Source organism: Jaculus jaculus, chromosome 6, assembly GCF_020740685.1.
Source record: "Jaculus jaculus isolate mJacJac1 chromosome 6, mJacJac1.mat.Y.cur, whole genome shotgun sequence".
NCBI lineage: Eukaryota > Metazoa > Chordata > Mammalia > Rodentia > Dipodidae > Jaculus > Jaculus jaculus.
The window spans coordinates 89,882,992-89,905,942 of record NC_059107.1 but is presented as its reverse complement, the minus strand read 5'-3'; the positions used below and the strand labels follow the sequence as shown (position 1 = coordinate 89,905,942).

The 22,951-nt window shown below is 55.2% G+C and overlaps 1 protein-coding gene across 3 annotated transcripts; it reads left to right on the top strand.

The window, feature by feature from the left end:
* The first annotated feature begins 236 nt into the window (after positions 1-236).
* On the top strand, positions 237-22,844 carry Rapgef3 (Rap guanine nucleotide exchange factor 3). 3 transcript variants are annotated; one of them, XM_045152173.1, is made up of 28 exons: positions 237-836; positions 1,233-1,445; positions 7,321-7,374; positions 7,487-7,593; positions 7,761-7,882; positions 8,041-8,209; positions 8,794-8,878; positions 9,140-9,200; positions 9,279-9,355; positions 9,533-9,679; positions 10,435-10,547; positions 10,800-10,888; positions 11,152-11,230; positions 11,401-11,560; positions 11,654-11,736; positions 12,312-12,369; positions 14,518-14,599; positions 14,879-15,025; positions 16,912-17,009; positions 17,432-17,557; positions 17,640-17,821; positions 18,431-18,521; positions 18,608-18,658; positions 19,480-19,567; positions 19,876-19,940; positions 20,477-20,531; positions 20,623-20,694; positions 21,570-21,728. In XM_045152173.1, exons 1-28 carry the CDS (start codon positions 831-833, stop codon positions 21,683-21,685), a joined length of 2,796 nt encoding a protein of 931 aa, XP_045008108.1. In that variant the 5' UTR covers positions 237-830; the 3' UTR covers positions 21,686-21,728. The 3 variants fall into 3 exon arrangements, with proteins under 3 accessions (XP_045008108.1, XP_045008107.1, XP_004668599.1); XM_045152172.1 differs by lacking the exon at positions 21,570-21,728 and adding an exon at positions 22,176-22,844 and having other exon boundaries at positions 239-836; XM_004668542.3 differs by lacking the exon at positions 21,570-21,728 and adding an exon at positions 22,176-22,844 and having other exon boundaries at positions 240-836; positions 12,312-12,351.
* Positions 22,845-22,951: the final 107 nt, after the last annotated feature.

Below are 22,951 nucleotides of genomic sequence, written 5' to 3'. Positions count from 1 at the left end.
GGAAGAGCCACGGTGGGAAGCTCGGCAGGGGGTTCCCCGTAAGAAGGCTGCCCAGTGCCTCGCCCTGGCTCCTGGAGACCCTGAACCGAAACGGGAGGCAGGATGCCCCTGGCCGGGAAGCGGCCCCAGCCCGGATTTCCCTCCCGGGTGGGGCCTCAGTGACTCACTCCCTCCCCCTTCCCCGGTTTCCTTGTTTGCATTTCTCCTCCCGGCCACGTGGCGGCCGATGCAGCTCCGGCCGCCTCTGCCCGCGCATCAGGACCGCGGCCGGCCGGGAACCCAGCCTGGGGCCGCTCCTCTCCCGGAGGGTTCTCTGGCCTCAAGACCCGTGCCCTCCACACACATGCCCCGGAGGAACTCCACCTCCGGCCCGCCCCGCCCCTTCCCCACTCCTACCGTAAAGCCCGGCGCCTCCTTCCCGCCCCCTCGGCTGGCTCCCGGGAGGGGAAGGGGCGGGCGGCGCAGGGGGTGTGACGGATCCCGCCCCGACCAGTGCCAACTGCAGCCCAGCTTCAGCTACCGGTGCCAACTAGCTCTTCTCATCTGGGACGAAGGCGGAGGCTCGGAGTTCCCAGTTTCTGGAGCGGGGTGGGTGGGGGCAGGGGTCCTCCACACCCCCAGCCCTCTGCTTATCCAAGACCAGTAAACCTCCTCCCCAGCCCTGAGTCTTGCTGGCCCCAGCAGCTGGCAGGCTCGGAACTGGCGCGGCTCCCTGTCCCGGAGACTTAAGGCCAGCACCCCTCCAGGTGCCCTAGTAGAGCTGCCTGGGACGGCCCGAGGACCCTCCAGCCCCTGGCTAGAGCCTGCACCACTGCGCGAGGTGAAGAAACATGAAGGTGGGTAAGGTGGGGTCAGGGAGCAGCAGGGGAGGGCGGGAGAGGAAGCCCACGCGGCGGGGAGTTTGGGTGGGAGAGGGAGGATGGGAGGAGGGCTCGAGGCTCAGCTGCCTCTGGGGATCCTGTGCGCGCTCTGCCTCCTGCCGGGAGGGGAGGCGATGCCTCTGGGAGGACTGGGGTTCAGAAGGGCCGGCTCTCTGTGCGCCAACTGGAGAACCCTAGGTGCGCCAGGCAGGCAGGCTGCAGGGAAGTTTTTCCTGTCCCTCCCCTGGCTTCTGGCAGGGCTGCAGCCTGACCTCCGCCTGACCAGTCCAGAGGACTCTGAGGAAGTAGCTCTGCTTGGGACAGTAGCGCTGCCCCAGCCCATGGCCGTCCACCTTTCTCCCAACGTCACAGGTTGGCTGGCCAGGTGAGAGCGGCTGGCAAGTGGGACCGGCTGTGGAAGACAGTCAGGCTCTGGAAGCGCCACAGGTAGGGGGCCTCCCTGACGTGGTGCCCGAGGGGACTCTGCTCAACATGGTGCTGAAAAGGATGCATTTGCCCCGGAGCTGCTCCTACCAGCTGCTGCTGGAGCACCGCCGCCCTAGCCGCATTCAGGGACTTCGCTGGGTGAGTACCTTCCCCCTGCCGGGCCAGAGGGGCCTGGAGTATAGTGGTGGGGGACCAACTTGCTCTGGGGGCCCAGGGTGCACACAGCTCTAGTCTATGTACCTGTTTATGGGGTGCCTAGTAGCCCCACTCAGCTACAAGGGGGTCACTGAGGCATTGAGTTAGGTGATCTGGGTGGCTGTGGGAGATGTGGGGGCCAGGCCCAGTGGGGGTGAAGTAAGCTTGGCTACTGTTCTTGAAATGTCACTGTGGAAACATTTTCCTCTGGAGAACAATTGAATAGGGCCTGTTTTGCTTTCTGTTCCTGGGGTGAGGTGTTCCTGTGGACAGGGCTTGCCATCTGGCCCTAGGTGACTCAGGAGGATCTTGGGAAGTTTGTAGAATGGCAGATGACAGCGGCTGCCTTTGCCAGTGAAGTGTCGCTGAGGCTGCTGAAAATGGGGGACGGGGAGAGGAGGGAGTAGGAACCAGTCCTCAGGAACATTGTCCACAACAATCAGGCCTGACAGTCTCTTCTGCTGAGATCCTGCAGTGTGTGCTGTGTGTGAGAGAGTGTGTTTGTGGGAGTTGAAGGGAAGGCAGGGGCAGGGTGACCAACTTGAGAAAGGTCGTATCTCATTAGCAAGTCCCTTTGAGTAGAACAACAATCATCTTCCTCCTTCTCCTTCCTTTCCCAGTTGCCATTTCTGTTTCCCGAAATAGGCGGTTGGGTTGAAAAAACCGACTGTGTCTAGAGGAGGAGTCCCTGTCAGAACCTCCACCACTTTCTCTTTGGGTCTTTTTAATAAGGGCCTAGGGGTCTTGTTCCACAGCCCCCCCTTCTCTGTTCACCGTTGTAGCCCCAGCTGGGAGCCAGTGGGCTGGAGCCCTCCCTTCTCCCTCCAAGGCTATAATTACTTGAGCATTTCCTGTCCCCTTCCTTGCTTGGAGAAGCTAGGTAGGGGGTTGGAGTGGAAGGTCAGGTACTAGGACAATGAGGTCACTGGGAATCTCTTGGGACCCAAAGTCTGAGAGGCTAGGAAAGAGGCGGGTAAAAGAGGCCGCCAAGCTGTCTTCTGACTCCCCAGAAACCTCAGGCTGAAGGGTCAGCCTACATGGAAGGCCAAAAGGGTGGGGTGGGGACTGCCGGGGTGTGAACGGGGTCAAAGGCCCCTACCTTGCCAGGTGTGGGGGAATGGGTGCCTAGAGGCCTCAACCTACCCTCTCTAATGCCTTTCCTAGGGGCATGTAGGGATGGTTCCAGTCCATTATGCTTGTGTGGTGCTTTCTGGCACCCACAAGGCTGCACCTCTCACCTCTCTTATGGGGTTTGGCCCATGAAGTGCTCCCAGGAAGGAGTAAATGCCAGCAGGGTGTGTGCACATGCAGCCCGAGTGAACATGCTAGAGTGAAGGGGTGAGCCCAGAGCTGAAAGGCTCGGTTATTCAGACCGCACCTACCAGAAAGCCCAGAGGCGAACTCATCACCTACTAGAGAAGAGATCTGAAGATCTTTCTCTGTACCTACCTAGACCAGGACACGAGAGAGTCGCCGGCAGGAAGGTTTGAGATTAGATGCAGAAAGAACTTACCAACTGTGGCAAAGTCATGCTGCAGTGAGTTGAACACCTTTGGAAAATATGAGGGACAGATGAGGTCTTGCGTGGTGTCTGGGAGCAGGAGAAAGATCAGAGGCACCTCTGATGGGTGCCCTAGGCTCAGGGGAAACTGAGCATGCTTCTGTTTACATGACAGTTTCTGGGGAAGAGGTGACTTTATTCTCTAAAGCAGAAGACACACTTTCATCCAACCTGTCCAAATTGTGGTAGTGGCTGATAGTTACAGAGTGCTTGTGTCCTGTGCACCATGGCAGCTTCATCTTTAGCCTATCAGATAATGCTCACAACAGCCCTGTGGGACTGAGCCTCATGTCTTCATCTCCATATTACCGATGAGGAAAGTCCGCACAAGAGGTCAATGGGTAGGGGTGGGCTGCACAGCTGCCAGGTGGCTGTGATGGGCTTTGCATCCACACGCTGGCTATGGAGTTCTCACTCCCCCCTTCCCCAATGCTTTTCTGGCTGCTGAATAGCACTGACCCCTTGGCATCCCTGCCCTATGCACAACCTGTCTGGGACCTCAGCCATGACCAAAGGAACTGATCATGGATCCCCATGCTGTTTCTTCGTGCTTTCCCCTCTGGCGGGGCTCTGGCGCTCAGTGACAGGGAAGGAGGTTGAGGCCAGGCTGCTATGCTGGTGTGGTGTCACCTAGCACCACATCTCCCACCCGAAATCCTTTCAGCCTAGGACTGACAGTAGGTGGGCAAGGACCTTCATCTTAACCCATGCCAGATGCTTTATTCTAACTGAGACCCCCAAACTGATACTCAAGGTCATGTGATCAAGACCAGGACCAGCCACTGTGCATGTTTTGCACTGTGTCAGGTCAAGAGGTGCTCACTGTGAAATAAAGTTAGACAGAGTTGCTGTAGTAACATACTAAGCAGTTACTATGAGCCAGGTACCACTTTACAAGCTTGAGATTGTTAACCTGCTTAATAATATAATACTAACCATAAGCGGTGTGTAGCATTATTGTCATCAACCCCTTTTACAGATGAGAAAACTGAGGCACTGAGAACCTTTTTTCATTAGCACAAGTTCAAACACCCTGGCTGCCATGAAGAACCAACATTTGAAGCCAGGCATCTGGCTGTGGAGGCCACATATTTGATCAGTGCCTCTTACTAACAGTGCCCTCCCTGCTGTCTCTATGCACATGAGCATTTCAGGGACACGTAAGGGCTATGATAGCAAGCTATCTGGCTGTATCCCTGCCCATGGAATGTTCCTGAGGGCAGAATACCTCTGTTGTCTCTGTCCATATCCTGCAGTGTGGGGACAGGTGCTGGCGCTGTGGGAGATGATTGAACTGGTATGGAGGACAGAGGCTGGAGTCAGACAGGTCCAAGTATGAATCTTGTTTACCACCTGTTAGGTCAGGTTATGTAATCTTTCTCTGGCATTGAAACGCAGGCAAACATGTGCTCAGTACTGGTCTCAGAGGCACTGACTGGAATCCAGTGCAGTACTGGTCCCAGAGGCAGTGATGAGAATCTTCACCTTCTAAATAGCAATGTCACCTGGTCTGTGACTTTTGCTTTTATGTTTGGCTTTACTTGACAAAATAAGATGATGCCTTACAGTCCCATCCTTAGACTGTGTTCTCTGACCCTTGTCCCCTAGGGTAGAGCAGGAAATGACTAGCTTGGTCATATGTTTGGTACCTCCTCTCTTCATGTACCCTCCAAGTCAGAATAATGCCAGGAAAGGATGGGGATGTCATTCCATCAGTAGAGTGCTTACTTAGTACGCATGAAGCCCTGGGTTCATTTCCGAGCATCAAATAAGCCAGGTATAATGGCACATACCTGTAATCCCAGCACTGCACTCTGGAAGCAGAGGCAGAATCAAAAGTCCTAGCTCATTCTTAGCTATATCGCAAGTTCTAGGCTAGCCTGGACTACATGAGATTGTTTTCAAAAAATAACAGAAAAACAAATCCAGGAGGGAAGGGTGCCAGTCTTGAAGCCGGGCCTGGGGGCATTAAAGAGAGCTGGGGCAAGGACTGGAGTGACGTGGTTTTTTTTTTCTGGTTTTCCGAGGTAGGGGCTCACTCTAGCCCAGGATGACCTGGAATTCACTATGGAGTCTCAGGGTGGCCTCAAAATCATGGCGATATTCCTACCTCTGCCTCCCCAGGGCTAGGATGAAAGGTGTGCGCCACCACGCCTGGCTGACTTGGGCATTTTGACATGAACAACAAGAAGTCATTAGCACTCAGGCACTGTTTGTTCTGACACAGGGGCCTGGCTGTATAGCATTCCTACCCTTCCTCCCTTCTGGGCTCCTCCTCCTCATTTCCTGTCCTTAAGTCTCCAGGACTCTATGTCTGGCACTAGACCGGGCCCCATGACCAGGGCATAGTTACCCTAGGGACACCTAGTGACTTCCGCTCAGCCCTGGGCCAGATGCCCATGCATGCCAGACCTCAGGACGCTGCCTGGGTACAATGACAAGGTGCCTGTGCCCAGGACTGCCAGCCCCAGGAGTGGGGACTTGGGCCATGTTCCTTCCAGGGCCCCGAGCGTAGGAAAGCCGGAGAGTAAGGGAAGAAGGGGAAGCAGGCAGGTCTGCTGGGTGGAGGAGGTCCAAGAGACTCGTGAAGGACGCTCGAGTGTGCTTATGGCTACCTGACAGTCCTGAATGTACATGGCTGGGTTTCATGAGCACTTCACCTCAAGACTTGTTCTCCCATAAGTCACAGGGGACAGACAAGCCCTGCTCTGCCTATCTTTATAACTAGGATGAGGTGACATCAAGGAGGTAGACCTGTTTGGTAACCGCTAAAGTGCCCTGCTTTGTTAGGGTTTGTAGAGGGTAGGCATCATGTCCAGAGCTGTCTACAAAGTCCAGTGTCCAGGTGGTCAGAAAAAAAAGGGTGATGAAGGGCCTTCATGGCTGACACATCAGGGCACACAGGCCTGGAGTCCCTGATGGCTCAGTGCAGGGGAGCCTTGTTCACCCGTGTTTTGTTTGTTTTGTTTTTAATACTTTTCTTATGGGGTAGAGAGATGGCTTAGCAGTTAAGGTGCTTGTCTACAAAGCCTAAGGACCCAGGTTCCATTCCCCACATAAGCTAGGTCACAAGATGGCACATGCATCTGGAGTTCCTTTGCAGTGGCTAGAGGCTCTGGCACACCCATTCTCTCTATCTGCCTCTCTGTCACTCAAATAAATACATTAATTCAAAACTTTAAATATTTTAAAATTTTATTTATTTTTTGAAGAAAGAGGCAGATAGAGAAAGCCCATGACCAGGGCAGAGTTACCCTGGTTATGTGCCTTAACCGCTAAGCTATCTCTCCAGCCCTGACCATCGTGTTTTGTGATCAACCCTCTTCCCGATCCAATCCTGTGGGCCATCAAGGTCTTACCCTTACTGGACAATGGACCGAGCATCTCGCAGAAGAAAGCAGCCTTCTAGACCACTGCCCCACCCTATGCTTCACTGATGAATAACCATAGTTAACATGCACACATCAGACAATGGTTAAACACTAGCTATGTGTTAACTCATGCAGGCCTTCCAAAAGCTCCTGAGCTGCTATTGTTAGTGCTTTCGAGATTTTGCACAAAAGGAAGACAAGACAAGGAGAGAGCATGCCACTTGTTCAGGGTCACATAATCAGGAAGTGCAGGAACAGGAAACTGGAATCCACAGCTTGACTTCAGGATTTGTATTTTAACTAACTGAACCACGGCCCTTCAGAGAGCCCAAGACCTGCCCACAGCGCTGTGGTCATGCAGTTTTTCAGAAGGCCAGAGATCCACCCATACATAGCCCTGTGTTGCTCGGCCCCTCAGAAAGCTCTAAACCTGCAAATGGCCCTTTAGTTGGTGCCAACCTGGGCTGGGGTTAGGCCTGTGGCCCCAGCCAAGAGCAGATGTTCCCAGTCCTCTTGAACTTCTCACCCCCTGGCTTCTGGGGAATTGCATCTCATGTCTTTCCACTCATTCCAGCTCCATGACCCCCTCCTCCACCAAGTCGCACAAAGCGGCTGTTTGCCGGGCAGCTGGGGCACACATGGGCCCTCAGTGAGCAGAGTAGAGATCTTGGGGTTCTCCCCTGCAGGATTACAGTACTTGGGAGTAGAAAGAGGAAACGTGTCTGCCGAGGGGCACGAGGGTGGGAAGAGGCAGTGCCTGGTGCATAGGGGAGGATGCATTGAGGCCAGGACTGAGAAAGGGTGGGAGTGATTGGGGTGAGGAGGGGTCCTACTCTCTGAGTTTGAAGGCCTTACACTGCTCTGCAATTCTCCCTCCTGACCTCAGACCCCGCTCACCAACAGCGAGGAGTCCTTGGATTTCAGCATGAGCCTGGAGCAGGTACAAGCTGGGGAGGGCAGAACAGAGCGGGCGGCGGGGGAGGGGGGGGAGGGGGGAGGGCAACAGGCTGCGGGGCTCACAGCCTGAGTTCGTCATGCCTTCTCTCTTCAAGGCCTCCACGGAACGGGTGCTCAGGGCAGGGAAGCACCTGCACCGCCAGCTCCTGGCCACCTGCCCCACCCTCATCCGTGACCGAAAGTACCACCTCCGGCTCTATCGGTGAGAGAGGGCCCGTCCTCCCTGCCCCCCCCCCCACTGCTGTCGCTCCTTTCCCACCCACTTCCCAGCATTGGGCTCAGTCCAGCTTTCTAGGGAAGAACTGGGCTTGAGTCTCAATGGCTCGGATCTCCTTTGATTTCTTCTCTAGCCTCCTTCTTCTTCCACAGGCAGTGCTGTTCCGGCCGAGAGCTGGTGGATGGGATCTTGGCTCTGGGGCTAGGGGTCCATTCGAGGAGCCAAGCTGTGGGCATCTGTCAGGTACTTCTTGATGAAGGTGCCCTTTGCCATGGTGAGCTGAGCCCAGATGGGGTGCCAGAGTTGGAGGGGAGTGAAGTGGGCACCGATGGGGGGGGGGATGCAAAGGGACATGACATTGTGGTGGGAGTCTCATACCGGTGTGGCCTCAATTTTCTCTTCTCTGTCATGCTTGGACTTTGGCCTCTCCAGTGAAACACGACTGGACCTTCCAGGACCGGGATGCACAATTCTACCGGTTCCCTGGGCCAGCACCCGAGCCCGCAGGAGCTCACGAAGCAGAAGAGGAGCTAGCTGAGGCAATGGCCTTGCTCTCCCAGAGGGGACCTGACGCCCTGCTCACCGTGGCACTTCGGAAGCCGTGAGTCAAGGGCCCTGACAGCCCCACGTGATGTTTGGCTCAGACCCCTTATGCTTTCAGATTCGTTCGAGGCAAACAACCCTGGCAGGACCATGAGCCCTGAGCTCTGCCTGCATTCTGCTGTGATTGGCTGTGTGATCTTAGTCCTCATACTCCGGCCTGTTTCTCTGTCTTTGAGGGTGTTGGGCCAGAGGCTCCAGGACCCTATCCACTGACAGAGTGTGGGCTATGAGCTCTGAGGCAGGTCAGGGTTCCAATTCCAACCCATCCAGCTACTTGTTGGGTGACCCTGGGCCTCTCCATGCCAGCTTCCTCTCCCGTCAAGCGAGAATAATGGTGCTTGCTTGCGTCACAGACATGCTGTGAGGGAAGAATGAAATAATGCGTGAAAAGTACTTAGCCTGGTGCCTGGCACCTGGGGCTCATGCCACAAAGGTTAGCTGGTTATCAGTAACGATTGACTGATTGATCAGTAGAAGCAAAGTCACCATCTGGCTTCAGGAGGCAACTGGGTGGGATGGCTGGCTCGCCCACGGGACTCGGGGCCACAGTTCTCACGGTCCCCATGGCTCCTGTGCCCACAGACCAGGTCAGCGTACAGACGAAGAGCTGGACCTCATCTTTGAGGAGCTGCTGCACATCAAGGCTGTGGCCCACCTCTCCAACTCGGTCAGTCTGCCTAGGTGTGGGGGAAACACAGGCCTTCTCACCCACTGATTCCCCTGGAGCTCCTGTGCTGGGCCAGGGCACAGTTCCTTCTCTGTGGTTTGAAGGTTTCTACCTAACTTCTTGCCCCTATCCATCAATGTCTTTCATGACTATCTTGTCACCTCTGTCCCCTTGCTTTGTGTCCACCGCAGCCCTGTCTCCCAGCTCCCTGCCTCCCTGCCTCTGAGCTTGCTGCCACTGACTCTTACTTCCTGCTCCCAGGTGAAGCGGGAATTGGCTGCAGTTCTGCTCTTTGAACCCCACAGCAAGGCAGGGACTGTGTGTAAGTTGGCCGGGCACAGGATCAGGGACCACCAGGTGGGTGGTGGGAGGGACTGTGTCTGATCCGCGCCTCTGTCAGTATTTAGCCAAGGGGACAAGGGCACCTCGTGGTACATTATCTGGAAGGGATCTGTCAACGTGGTGACCCATGGCAAGGTGAGTCCTCCCTCTAGCCCACTCTAACCCCTTGAAGTGTCACAGCTCCTTGCTTCCTGGCCTCATAGGTAGTGTCCTTTGCTTGTCCCAAGACTGCTGACCCCACACAGCTTCTGTCTGGGCATGTCCTGGCCAGGCCTGGGGCTGGGCACAGCTGTGACTGAGTCCTGGCTGCAGGGGCTGGTGACCACGTTGCACGAGGGAGATGACTTTGGACAGTTGGCCCTGGTGAACGATGCGCCCCGAGCGGCCACCATCATCCTGAGAGAAGACAACTGTCATTTCCTGCGGGTGGACAAGCAGGACTTCAACCGCATCATTAAGGTGCCACTGGGGTGGGGTGGCAGGGCAGGGGACCTGGGACCAGGCTCCACAGGGAGCCTGTGAAAGAAGCCTGGGATCTGGGGCTGGACCCTACCCCCAATTGGTGGGGAATCAGGAACTGGCGGAGGTGCAGAGAGTGAGGGCTAGGATCCATGGAGGGCACCTGGCAGAGGGGCTCAGAATGGGGGGTGAGACAAAGAGTCAGAGTGAGGAAGGGCTGCGCATCCTTAGAACCTAGTGGACTGGAAGGAAAGAAGTTGCAGAGAGGAAAAAGAGTTTTGTGGGGCTGGAGAGATAGTTCCGTGGTTAAAGGCTCTTGCTTGCAAAGACTGATGACCTGGGTTTGATTCCCCAGCAAAGCCAGATGTACAAAGTGGTACTTGTGTCTGGAGTTCTTTTGCAGTGGCAGGAGGTGCTGGAGTGCCCAGTCACCCACTTCTCTGCTTGCAAATAAATAAATTTAAAAACTAAGGGCTGGAGAGATGGCGTAGTGGTTAAGCACTTGCCTGTGAAGCCTAAGGACCCCGGTTCGAGGCTCGATTGCCCAGGACCCACGTTAGCCAGATGCACAAGGGGGGTGCATGCGTCTGGAGTTCCTTTGCTGTGGCTGGTAGCCCTGGCGCGCCCATTCTCTCTCTCGCTCTCTATCTGCCTCTTTCTCTCTCTGTCACTCTCAAATCAATAAAAATCTTTAAAAAAAAATAAATAAAAGGGAGGAGTTTATGTGCCAAGCACTGGTGTGGTTGCTTCTCCAGGATGTGGAAGCAAAGACCATGAGGCTGGAAGAACATGGCAAGGTGGTATTGGTGCTGGAGAGATCATCTCAGGGAGCCGGCTCTTCCCACCCCCCAGCCCCAGGCAGGAACCGGTAAAAACCCACATCCCTCTCTCTACACACTTCCCACACTTTCCCTTTCATACCCCTGCCCTCAGGCTACCTCAGGGTAAGAGGCACTGAGGGGCTGGAATGCACTCCCCTGAATCAGTGCCCCTTCCCTAAGGTGAGACAGGGCTGGCAAATCAGGAAGAATGGCATGATTGATTGATTATTGACGTCTGCCTGGGCAAAGGGCTGGAGAGGAGGGGCACACAGGCTATACAGATTGGCCATTTCTGCTAGGTATACTGTGATGTCTGGCACTCCAGAGAAGATCCTAGAACTTCTGTTGGAGGCCATGCGGCCAGATTCCAGTGCTCATGACCCAACAGGTAGGAGCAGGAGACATCCTGTCTGTTCTCTGAGTCATCAGGTGGTCATTGCAGCTCAGAAAAGGCCAGGTGCCTGACCTCATAGGGTGCTGGTTTGGTCCATACAGGAAGTTGGTAGGAGATGCTCTTGGCTTGGGTGGGGAAGGCTGGGACTGCTCACCTTGTCTGTGCTGGACTTGTGGAGGGTGCTCCATCTGGGCCTATGCCTGTGCTTTTTAGAATTGGCTTCTGAAGTCCACTTCATCCCCCTTCCTGCCCAACAGAAACATTCCTCAGTGACTTCCTCCTGACCCACAGCGTCTTCATGCCCAGTGCCCAGCTCTGCACTGCCCTCCTGCACCAATATCCTTCCAGTGCCAGAGTGACGGGGGTTGGGGATGGTTATCATGTGAAGGTGAGGGAAGGGCTCCCCATCAACATGGCTGTGCCCATGCCAGGACCAGGTGTCTCCTCAGCTTACGTGCAGCGGGCAGCCCCAGCTGCTTGGTGTGATTCCCTTGACCAGTGTGTACCTTCCACGTGGAGCCCGCGGAGCCCACTGGAGGCAGCGAGCAGGAATGCAGTACTTACATCTGCAACAAGAGGCAGCAGATCCTGAGGCTGGTCAGCCGGTGGGTGGCCTTATATGGTCCCATGCTGCACTCAGACCCTGTGGCTACCAGCTTCCTCCAGGTACCTGGGAGTGAGGTCGGGCTGGCCGAGCTGCCCACGCAGACACAGTGGTGGCTGCGGCCATCTCAGGGAATGAATCTTGGTTCTTGACAGAAACTCTCGGATCTAGTGAGCAGGGATACCCGGCTTAGCAACCTGCTGAGGGAGCAGTGGCCAGAGAAGCGGCGGCACCACAGGTGACCCTCTGACAGAAGTTCATCTGTCCTACTAGTGTGGCAGCGTCCTGGGGGCCAAGTGGCTCATGCTGGTCCATCCAGGGCTGTAGGAGGCCAAGCAGCACAGCTTATTCCAATTAGGTGTTCTTAGCAGCCCCCGCGCAGCATCCTGCAGTCACGTCTGTGCTCTTCTGTGCGTGGCTGAATGTGCCTTCGAGTTACTTCCCCCAACCGGCAACAGTTGTTACGGCTGTTCTCTGTCCCTCCATGCCAGTTCTTGCCAGCCCTGTCCATAGACAGCAAGTTTCCCGTTCCTCTCCAGACATCCCCATGGGTTTGGAGGCAAACCCTCATCTCCAGGCCTAGGCTCCCGTCCACTCCCCCACCACTCTGGCCTTGGTACTTCATGAAGCACAGCCCGTCCCAGTATGATGCCTATCTTGCCGGTCTGTGTGCTCCTCACCCTTGTCTCTCTGAGCTGCTGGGGATGGTGGGATGGGGCCCAGCCTGTTGTGACTGCAGACTGGAAAAGTTTGCTGCCTGCAAGGACGTCCGAAGGCCCTCTCACCCCCCTCCTCTCTTGTTTTGCTCTGCAGGCTGGAGAATGGCTGTGGGAATGCATCGCCTCAGATCAAGGTTCCTGCCCAGTCTCTTGTTAGCATCTCTGCTTGGCAAGCTTCTCCCCTCAGCCCCAGCCAGAGGAACAGTGTGGGAAGGTTCCGCAGCCACGGACATGCACTTTGGCCTATGCTGGATGCTCCCAAGGAGGGCCCTGTATGGAAGAAGCCACTGGGCTCTAAGGCAGCACTGAGGTCCCCACCCTAAGGGCCTTTTAGTCTTTCAGGAGGTGATTCATGCCCATAGTCAGAGCTAAGAGATGAGGCATGGTGGCTGGGTTCACCTCTGAGCCTGAGGGTTCCTGGTAGCCCGTGCTATAGGAGCCCTGGAAATATGAGGCGCCTCCTGGGCATCTAGGTAGCCAGCACGTTCCCCGATGGGGCCGCGGGGCCGAGAACATGTGACTAGCTAAAGTGTTTAGGAGTGGTGGAGGAAGAACCAGGAAGGAAGCAGAGTGGATTGTGGAGAGTGCCTCCCCCTCCTGCCAGCTGGGGACCCTCCCTGGCTCGTTCGGTGCTGTAGGTGAAGCGGCCTCACCTCAGGGCCTTTGTACTCAGGCCTCTGCATGTATCTCTTCCTTTGGCTTTGCCTTACTAGAGCCTCCTTGCTCTGAACTCGGCCACAGGGTGTGCTCCCAGAGTCCCTTCCTCTCTCCCTATTCAGAGAGCACCGCCCTTGCCCATCTGCTCTAGGTGTCTGCTCTGATTTCTTCCAGCACTCACCTCGTAGATTATTCTCCTTGTTTGCTGACTTGGACATTGTGTGTTCCTGTCTCTCGCTTCCCACCAGAATGTCAGCTTTGTGTATGAGGAGCCTCCTGTGTTTCTCTTGGGCTCACCCGCTGCCTGGTCAGGAACCAATGTCATGCCAAGCACAGTGCTAGCTGCCAGAGATGACATATTGGGCAGGGAGGGACATCCTGGTCCATGAGCTCACAGCTGCGTGAGGGGCAGAGCTGTGAAACAACCTTGAGAAGACAGACCCAGTCTCTGAGCAGGAGAGGAAGCACTGACTCAGCATGAGGATCTAGGGACATGTCTCTGGAGCTGAATTGATGCCCCGAGAGGACCCCAAGAGATGAGAGAGTCAGAGGGGGAAGGCCAGGAAGGTGGACAGGATCGCAAGAACCACTGAGGGGTTCAAGCTGATTTGCACTTTGAATAGGTCAGGAGACAAGCAGACCAAGAATCCTTTAGTTTCTGGCTCAGCGTGGCTCTGCTGGGCAGATCAGAGGAGGATGGATACGGCTGAGCGGGAGGGTTGGGGACAGTGGGCAGCGCAGCAGGTAAGAGTTAGGCCCTGAGGCAGGGGTAGAGGGGGGCTTCTTATATGGGAGAGATAGCACTGGGTGACAAGCTCTGGGGAACAGCAAGGAGCCTGGGCCCAGAAGAGCAGAGAGGAAGAAGTGGCCTGGAAGGTGGGGAGAGAGAACCCCTTGGAAGTCTAGGCAACGGTCATAGAGGGGCTTGAAGTCCTTGGGTGAACCCAGCGCTGGTGGTAGCATTCTAAGAGCCATCTATACGCTGATCACACATGAGGCTGTGGGGATTCTGAGGAGGGTGTTTACGGGGAGCAGGAGATCTGGACCAGCCCCAGCCCCAACCCCAACCCCATGCAGATCAGAAAGAAAGTCAGTATCAGACTTGGAAAAAAGCATCAGTTGGCAAGACAGCCCCTTGTTAGGACAGCCCATCAAGTAGGCTATCTGCTGCTTGAGACCCACTGTGTGTCTGCCAAGGAGGGGGAGGTGGACAGGGCAGCTGACAGTGTCGTTGGAGGACAAGAACAGAGGGAGCGCCAGCAGCAGACTGGGATTTCCTGCTCTGCCACTTAGTAGCTGTGTGGCTTTGGGCAAATTACTTACCTTCTGAGCCTCATTCATCACATCTATAAAATGCAAACACGACCACTGGCTACTGTGACTATTTAGATGCTTAGAACAGCGTCTAGTTCCTAGCAGATAGTAGCTGAAGGAGAAAATGGGGCCGGCAGCTGAGGCATTTTCATCTCAGAACAGCTTTGGCCCTGTTTGTGGATGCACCAGAACCCACCTGTGCAGGGCACAAACTGGCCCACCTTGACTTCTGTGTCCCTGTTTCCAGCGACAAGCCCTGCCCGCCGCCCCCCCCCCCCCCGCCCGCTGGATGGTTTCCCTGGCTCCCCGAGCCTTTCTCTCCCTCTCAGGCTCGGAACGCACCTGTTTGGCTTTCCAGTCCTGACGAGCCCCTTCCCAGCAGCATCCGTGCCATCCGAGCAGGGGACAAAGGTGGGTGGCCTAACCAGCCAGGCCCAGGCTGACATGGGTACCCACTGCTGCTGTCACTGCCCTGGGCCCAGGGGGCCATATATGCCGGCTGCAGGCCGTGAGGCAGGTCAGCCTCTTGTGCTCATCTCCCAGACTCAGGGCTTCTTGCCTGACCCTGGACCCTGCCTGCCGGGCCTGTTGGGGTGCCCCATCTTGCACTGCTTCAGCTGCTGTCTATGACCTCATGGGGTGGGTAAATCAGGCACCCAGCACCCATAGCTCAGCCCCACCTCCTTCTAGTCCCCTACGACATCTGCCGGCCCGACCACTCGATACTGACCCTTCACCTGCCTGTGACCGCCTCAGTGAGAGAGGTGATGGCAGCGCTGGCCTGTGAGGACTGCTGGACCAAGGGGCAGGTGCTGGTCAAGGTCAATTCAGCAGGTGGTAAGTCTTGTCTCTGGATTGATGCCTCCTACCCGGGGAGGGCACCCTCAGTTCTACGCTCATATCTGGGAATTAAGACCTGATCGTGTTCATCCCTTGCATCTGTGGGAGGTCTACCTGGCCGCCTCCTGCTGCTTCATGCACAGAACTCTGAGCAAAAGCCATTGGCTCGCTAGCTGTGGTTTCTGGGACCCAGCACCGGGAGCAGTGTGCTCCAAGTCAATATCTGCCTTGCCTCCTAAAGGACTTGGATTAAAATAAATGGTTCTAGAAATGATGTCTGGCATATGCCATCCTTCTTGTATATTCATTTAATCCTAATTAATATTCCTTGAGAGACAAATTTATCCCTTCTTCAGACAGCAACCAGAGCTGCAGGGGATGAAGCGCATTTCTGGGCTCACAGTCGGTGAGCCTGTGGCTGGCCTTTGCTCTTAGGTCACCCTCGCTCGCTCAGTCATTCAGCAGACAGTTTTGAGGGTTAGCTGTGGAGCAGCAGAGCATTGGGTGCAAGAAGCACGAAGCAGCCACAACAGAGGCGCCCGATGGTGAAGGGTAGAGACTGGACTTCCAGAGATGCATTAGAATCCCAGTGCAACCACTCTCTAGATTTCTGATCCTGGGCAAGTTACTTGGCCTTTCTCAGCCTCCATTTCTTCTTCGGTCAAGCGAGCACTGTCGTCAGGCCGGCACGCGGGGCTGCTGAGGCTGTTAGAGAACAGATAATGCGTGTAAGGCAGGCAGCAGCAGCCCAGCGTCTCTGCTTAGACTCTCCTTCCACAAGGATTGTCGAGACCTACTTTCAGAGAACTTGGCATGTTAAAAAACCACTGTTCTCCAAAAAAAGGAGCGACCCAAGCCTGATAACTGCAGCCCAGTAGTCAGGAGTTGTAGTCAGGGAGTGGCAACAAGGGTGGAGATGAGAAAAGCCCTCTCCCTTCAGGAAGTGAGCAAAGACTGGAGGTCACCTGTGTGCTCTGCTCTGGGAAGCACTGCCCTCTGGTGGCCACCTGGTGAGTTACAGTTGTCCAAAGTCCATGTTATATCAAGACTACAATTGCCAGACATCTTGTAGACCACAGACACCCATGCGAGTAACGAGTGCTCGATTACAAATTCCCACTGCGTGTATGTTTGTTCATAGGTGATATATATGTATATATATATACATATATATCACCTATGAACCGGCTTCAAAGGACTTTTTGAATTCATCATACAGGAAGTGATCAGGGCTTGCAAGTCCTACTGTCTCCATTTTTTTTAATTTTAAAAATATTCTATTGAGCCGGGCATAGTGGCACACGCCTTTAATCCCAGCACTCGGGAGGCAGAGGTAGGAGGAGTGCCGTGAGTTCGAGGCCACCCTGAGACTCCATAGTGAATTCCAGGTCAGCCTGGGCTAGAGTGAGACCCTACCTCAAAAAACCAATATATATATATATATATATATTTAGAAAAAAGAAGAGAGAATGGGCATGCCAGGGCCTCTAGCTACTGCAAACAAATTCTAGATGCATGCACCACATTGTGCATCTGGCTTATGTGGGGGTTCTGGGGAATCAAACCTAGGACCTTAAGCTTTGCAGGCAAGCACCTTACCTGCTAAGCCATCTCTCCAGCCCCGCTCTCCATTTTACAAGAGAGGAAACTGGACTCAGGAGGTTGAGCCTCGCCAGCAGTCCACCTGTCCCTCGTGCTGCCTTGGGCAGTGTGGAGGTGTGGACATTAGCACCTGTGCACTTATGGTCCCCGCCCAGAGCTCAACACTGCTGCAAGGAGGAAGCTCCAAGCTAACAGAGCGTCCCAGGCACGGCCCTGGCCTTCAGTTGCTCCTTGGCCTCCCATCCTGCCCTGACCCAGCACAGCCCTTGCTTTCTTTGCAGATGCCATTGGGCTGCAGCCAGATGCCCGTGGGGTGGCCACATCCCTGGGGCTCAACGAGCGGCTCTTTGTTGTTGACCCACAGGAAGTGCATGAGCTGGTAGGGACAGGCATGTTGCCAGCGCCTGGGAAGGACCTCTGGGCGGTAGAGTGGGTGTGGGGGGGGCTGGCTACAGGGAGGGGGATGCATTTGGTTCTGACTAGGTCTTCAGAGGAAAGAGGAAGGAGTGGGCTCTGCCCCATGTGGAGATTCTGAGAAGGAAAAACAGCTGTTCTAGGAAGGGGCTTCCAGGGTACCGGAATCCCACAAGAAGGGGTCCTAGAATCCAGGAGCTGTCAGATGCCCCCTTAGAAAGGCCTAGCTGCCAGCTGCCATGGCCTGTGAAGGCCCCTCCACCATGAAGTGTGTGTCCTTGCCAACCCACTGCCCCTCTGACCGCATGCAGATTCTCTGCCCCGTCCTCGCCCCCCCCCCAGTTCCTTTCTCCCTGTCCTCTTCTCTGAGTACTTTCCCTCCTGCAGACCCCACACCCTGAGCAGTTGGGGCCCACTGTGGGCTCTGCTGAGGTGCTGGACCTGGTGAGTGCCAAGGACCTGGCAGGTCAGCTGACAGACCATGACTGGAATCTTTTCAACAGTATTCACCAGGTGCGGGAGGCAGAGCTGAAGGAGGAAGGCAGTGGGCGGGACGCTGGGTCTGGCTCACACTGACCTGCCCTCTGCCCTCCAGGTGGAGCTGATCCACTATGTACTGGGCCCCCAGCACCTGCGGGATGTCACCACTGCCAACTTGGAGCGCTTCATGCGCCGCTTCAATGAGCTGCAGTACTGGGTGGCCACGGAGCTCTGTCTTTGTCCTGTGCCGGGACCACGGGCTCAGCTGCTCCGGAAGTTCATCAAACTGGCCGCCCAGTGAGTGCTTGCTGGGATGGGAGGAGGCAGTGGTCTGCGGCCGGCTGGAGTGTGGGGATGGCAGGGTGTAGGGATGATAGGCCCAAGGGGATGACAAGGTGTGGGGGTGCAGTGGGATATTAGGGTTGGGGATGGGGAGTTGTGGAGGGATGGCGGCCTATGTAAGGACGGTGGGGTGTGTGGAGACAGTGGTATGGAGGGGATTTGGTGGGGGGGTGGTGATGTGTGTGGGAGGGAATGGTGGGGTATGTGGACACTGCCCTGTGGCCACCCTTTCTCAAAGTAACTCCCTGCCCACTGTGTTGCGAGGTAGGGTCTTGCTGTAGCCCAGGCTGACCTGCGATTGACTATGTAGTCTCAGGGTAGCCTCGAACTCATGGCATCCTTTTACCTCTGCCTCCTGATTGTGGGATTAAAGGCGTGCGCCTCTATACCCAGCCCTCTGTCTGTCTTCTTTTTGTTCCTGGGTCTCTAGAGCCCCTGCCTCCCACTCTGACTGCCCTGCAGAAGCAGTGCTGGCTTGTGTGCCCTGCACCTCGGGCTTGGTGGGGTCTGAGGCATTGGGAAAATGGCTGCTTCCCTAAGGGTGTCTGGGTCTTACGCTCACAGCCTCAAGGAGCAGAAGAACCTCAACTCCTTCTTTGCCGTCATGTTTGGCCTCAGCAACTCAGCCATCAGCCGCCTGGCCCACACATGGGAGGTAGGTGCCCTGCAAGGAGCCATTGCAAAGACAAGACTTTGTGCCAGCTCCTAGCCATGGCAGCTCACTCGCCTTTCCCCTCACAGCGGCTGCCCCACAAGGTGCGGAAGCTTTACTCAGCCCTGGAGAGGTTGCTGGTGAGCACAGGCCCGTCCTTTCTCTGTCAACCTTGGCTCTGGTCTTCTGAGTGCCCACGTGCCTGCCTTGGTCACTTTCATGGTTTCCATACCCACCTAGGGCCTGTGGCCTGTGGATGGGAGGGGGGCTGAGAGTGGGGTATGCAGCATGATGATGGGATCTGGTGCATCTGGTGCCCCTTGATGTTCATGGAGGGAGTATTTGCTCAGGATATGAGACCCTCTGTGAAGACCAGGCCAGACCCAGAGTCTGAGGTGTAGATGGCATTAGTAGGATGCCATGCTCCAGCTGTTTTGCCATGGACTCAGGCTGATGGCCGAGTTGCTGAGGCCATGGGTGACTGCAGAGGGGGAGCTGAGATTCTTAGGACCCTTGACGCTGCCTGCCAGGATGGGTCAGTGGTCCCTCAAGGGACTTTTGGAGGGGTTGCAGTCAGGGCACAATGGTGCCAAGGTATTCTCAGCACAGCCCTGTAGCTCTTGAGAAAACAGATCACCTCTTGAAGCTCAAGAGACAAACTCAAGAGAGGTCAAGAGAGAATTCTTAGAAATCTTGAGGCTCCTAGAGACTAATGGACTGATGAAAGTTTCCTGAGGGCCATGGGAAAACCAGGGCCCTGTCCAGCAATGGCAGCAGCCTCAGGCCCCCTCTAGCCTGCCTTATGAAGTGGCTGTGGAAAGGTAGGGTTTGGAGCCTCTAGCCATGGCCCTGGGGATGGGTGCCTGACTCTTCCTAGGCAGGGCCAGGCATTGGGTGATGGTGGAGTCTGTAGTGGGCTGTCTTGTGTAGGACCCCCTCAGGGTGGTCTCTTCCCTGTCAGGACCCCTCGTGGAACCACCGAGTGTATCGTCTGGCGCTCACCAAGCTCTCCCCTCCCGTCATCCCCTTCATGCCCCTTCTTCTCAAAGGTAGGGCCCATGCTCCCGTTCTTACCTCTATCCCCGGGCGGGTCTAGACCTTCTCTCAACCTTCTGTGATGGGTAGATTTCAAGGGCTGACACCAGGGCGTACAGAGCTGAATTAAGAGCTCACAAGCTGTAAGAAGGGTTAGGGCTGGAATGTGACAGGGTGTCACAGCGGCTCAAGTGGGGGCTGGAGGCCAAGAGCAATGTGGGCGGTATAGGCTCCAGGCTTCCAGTTGTGGGTCCCTCATCTTTCCTGGGCTGCAGAAGAGGAAAGAGTCTTGGAACCTATGAGTAAAGTCATCCCTTTGCAGACATGACCTTCATCCACGAGGGAAACCACACACTGGTAGAGAACCTCATCAACTTTGAGAAGATGGTGAGTTCAGGGAAGGGGGGCTCCCCCCACTCATGTAGACTGGCCGTGTGACTCTGGTCTGGGAAGGGGCAGGGATGAGAGGTGGCTGAAACAGAATCTGAGCCCGAGTGTGGTAACATACACATGTAACCCCAGCACTAGGGAAACTGAGGCAGGAGGATATTGAGTTCAAGATCAGCCTGGGCTACATAGTGAGACCCTATCTCAAAAGACAGACAAACAAACAAAAGGATACTTACTGTTGACTGCTAGTTCTGCTACACACTAGAGGGTCTGCTGCCTGGGGCTGGGCATCTAGTGGTGTGGCAGCCTCCAGCACCCCACGACTGAACAAGAGCCCCTTCCCTCAAGCTCCATCAACCATGGCCTGGATCCGATGGGGCTTGTGGGTGTTCTGGGGGTGAAGTCGTTATGACTTTTATAGTCCCCTAGCTCCTAGGGGTGTGGTGTAAAGGGAGCTTAGACTCCCAGCTCCTGACTCACAGGCCAGGCTCCCAGCCTGCAGGCCGGGTCTCACACTGCTGTGTTGTCTGCAGCGTATGATGGCCAGAGCCGTGCGGACACTGCACCACTGCCGGAGCCACAGCTCTGGTGAGAGGCTGGTGCTCCCCGGGTGGGATTCCCCCCAGGACCCTCAGGGAGCCTCAGGGTGACTCTGACTCTGACCTCTCCTCCCACCCAGTACCTCTGTCACCACTCAGAAGCCGCGTTTCTCACCTCCACGAGGACAGCCAGGCGTCAAGGATTTCCACATGTAAGTGGTGGGATGGGCGGGGCTGACGGTAGTCACCATGGATGGAGCTTCCTGGGCACTTGGCCCTTGTGTACAATACTTTGGGCTTCTGTGAGGCAGGGGCCCCTGTTAGCCCAAGTTGAAGAGGAGAAAATAGCTGGAGCCTTGAGGGCACTCACCTGGCGCAGCTAGCAGTGAAGCTGGAGGCTAAGTGTCCGACTCCAGTCTGCATGCTTGGTTGGACCTGAACGGTATGATGTGGTGTCATCATGGACTGTGACTCATATCACAGTGCATCATTGGCCCTGTGTTCGCAGCTGCATTTACTGTGATAATATAATGATCACCCCTTGGCCCAATCCAATTAGGAGAGCCTGGATGATATCCAGTGTCTCCCACTGTCCAGTGCCTCTTTCCACCCACAGCAGCCAGTACCCTAAATTGAGTTACTCACTTTTAATTTTTTATTTTATGTAACTAGTTTTTTTTTTTTTTTTTAAGTAGGGTCTTGCTCTAGCCCAGGCTGACTTGGCATTCACTATGTAGTGTCAGGGTGGCCTCGAATTCATGACAGTCCTTCTACCTCTGCCTCCCAAGTGCTGGGATTAAAGGTGTGCACCACAACACTCAACTATTTATTTATTTATTTTAAAATATTTATTATTATTTATTTATTTGAGAGAAAGAGGCAGAGGGAGAGAGAGAAAGAGAAAGAGAGAGAATGGGCATGCCAGGGCCTCCAGCCACTGGAAACTAACTCCAGATGCATGTGACCCCTTGTGCATCTGGTTTACATGGGTCCTAGAGAGTCAAACTGGTATCCTTTGGCTTTGCAGGCAAACACTTTAACTGCTAAGCCCTCTCTCCAGCCCCTTAACTATTTATTTTTAAGACAGCATCCTGCCTTATCGTCTGGACTGGCCTTGGACTCAAGATCCTCCTGTTTCAGCTTCCTGAGTTCTGGGATGCCAGGCGTGCATCACCATGCCCAGCAGTTTTTGTTTTTAAATAGCTTTATCGCAAACCCATGCCCCTCTGAGGCCCTTCCTATCTATTACAACAAACTTTGTTTTCATTTTAGATGTATGTATGTATGTATGTATGTATGTATGTATGTATGTGGCTAGCTGGCTAGCTAGCCCAAGCTGTCCTCGAATTCTCCATCCTCCTGCCTCAGCTTCCTAAGTGTTGGGAATACAGACACATATCACTGTATTCAGCTCATTTTAGTTACTTATCAATTTAGCAAAACGGATACTATAGCAAGATCTTGAGAATCATCTTTGTTTAGACTGCACTCTGAAAAAAAACAATAGACTGCCCTCTGAACAGCATAGTTCTGTCTCTCAAATGTTGGGAGGAACTTGCAAGTTCAGTAGTCCCTGGGGACTGGTTAGGGTGGTGGGTGAGGGCAGGAAAGCTGAGGCTGTCCTCTGGAGAGGGGAAGGGTGGGTCCCATGAAGGGGCCATGGTGCCCCCCTGATGCCTCTCCCTCCTGCCAGGCTCCGAGCAGTCCTTAGGCACCCGGAGTCCAGCCAGCACGTGGGCTTATGTCCAGCAGCTGAAGGTCATCGACAACCAACGGGAACTGTCCCGCCTCTCCCGGGAGCTGGAGCCATGAGGAGGGGCTGAAGCTGGAGCAGGCACTTCCTGCTGGGAAAGCCAAGGCCGGACCAAGAGGTCCACAGGCCAGCTACAGCTGGGCAGGGCTCTCCGAGGAGTGGCCTTGAGGCCCTGGTACAGGCAGTGTGGAGGCAGCTGTCCCCTGTGATGACTTGATCGGCTAAGGAGGACCTTGGAGTGGAACTGAGCTGGCTCCAAAGCCAAGGAACAGGGGACATCAAGGCCCTGGAGTGGGCAGGAGAGCCAGAGCAGCATGGACTGTGCTCAGCAGAGAGCTCTCCGCATCAAGGTTGTTGTTTTCCAGATTCTGTGACTCATGGCTCTGCTGCCCAGTGGCGGCCAGTCCCTGCGTTTGTTTTCACGGCGGTCTAAGAGCCTACATGTGTATAGCATGTGTACACAGGGTGGGCCTTGCCCTGGACAGGGGGAGGGAGGCCTGCTTTTCCTTCCACTACATCTGAGATAAACAGCTGTGTGTGGGTGGGGCTGTTGGCTTTAAGTGGTGGTCCCTACGGGAGCTTCATTGTTCTTATAAATTAACAAAGATATGCATGTTCTGATCCAGCAAGGGGGTGCAGCAGAGCAGGAGCTGTGGGGGAAGTGCTTCCAGAGCACTGATGAGCAACTCCTCAGCTGGGTCCAGGTCTCTGGGAAT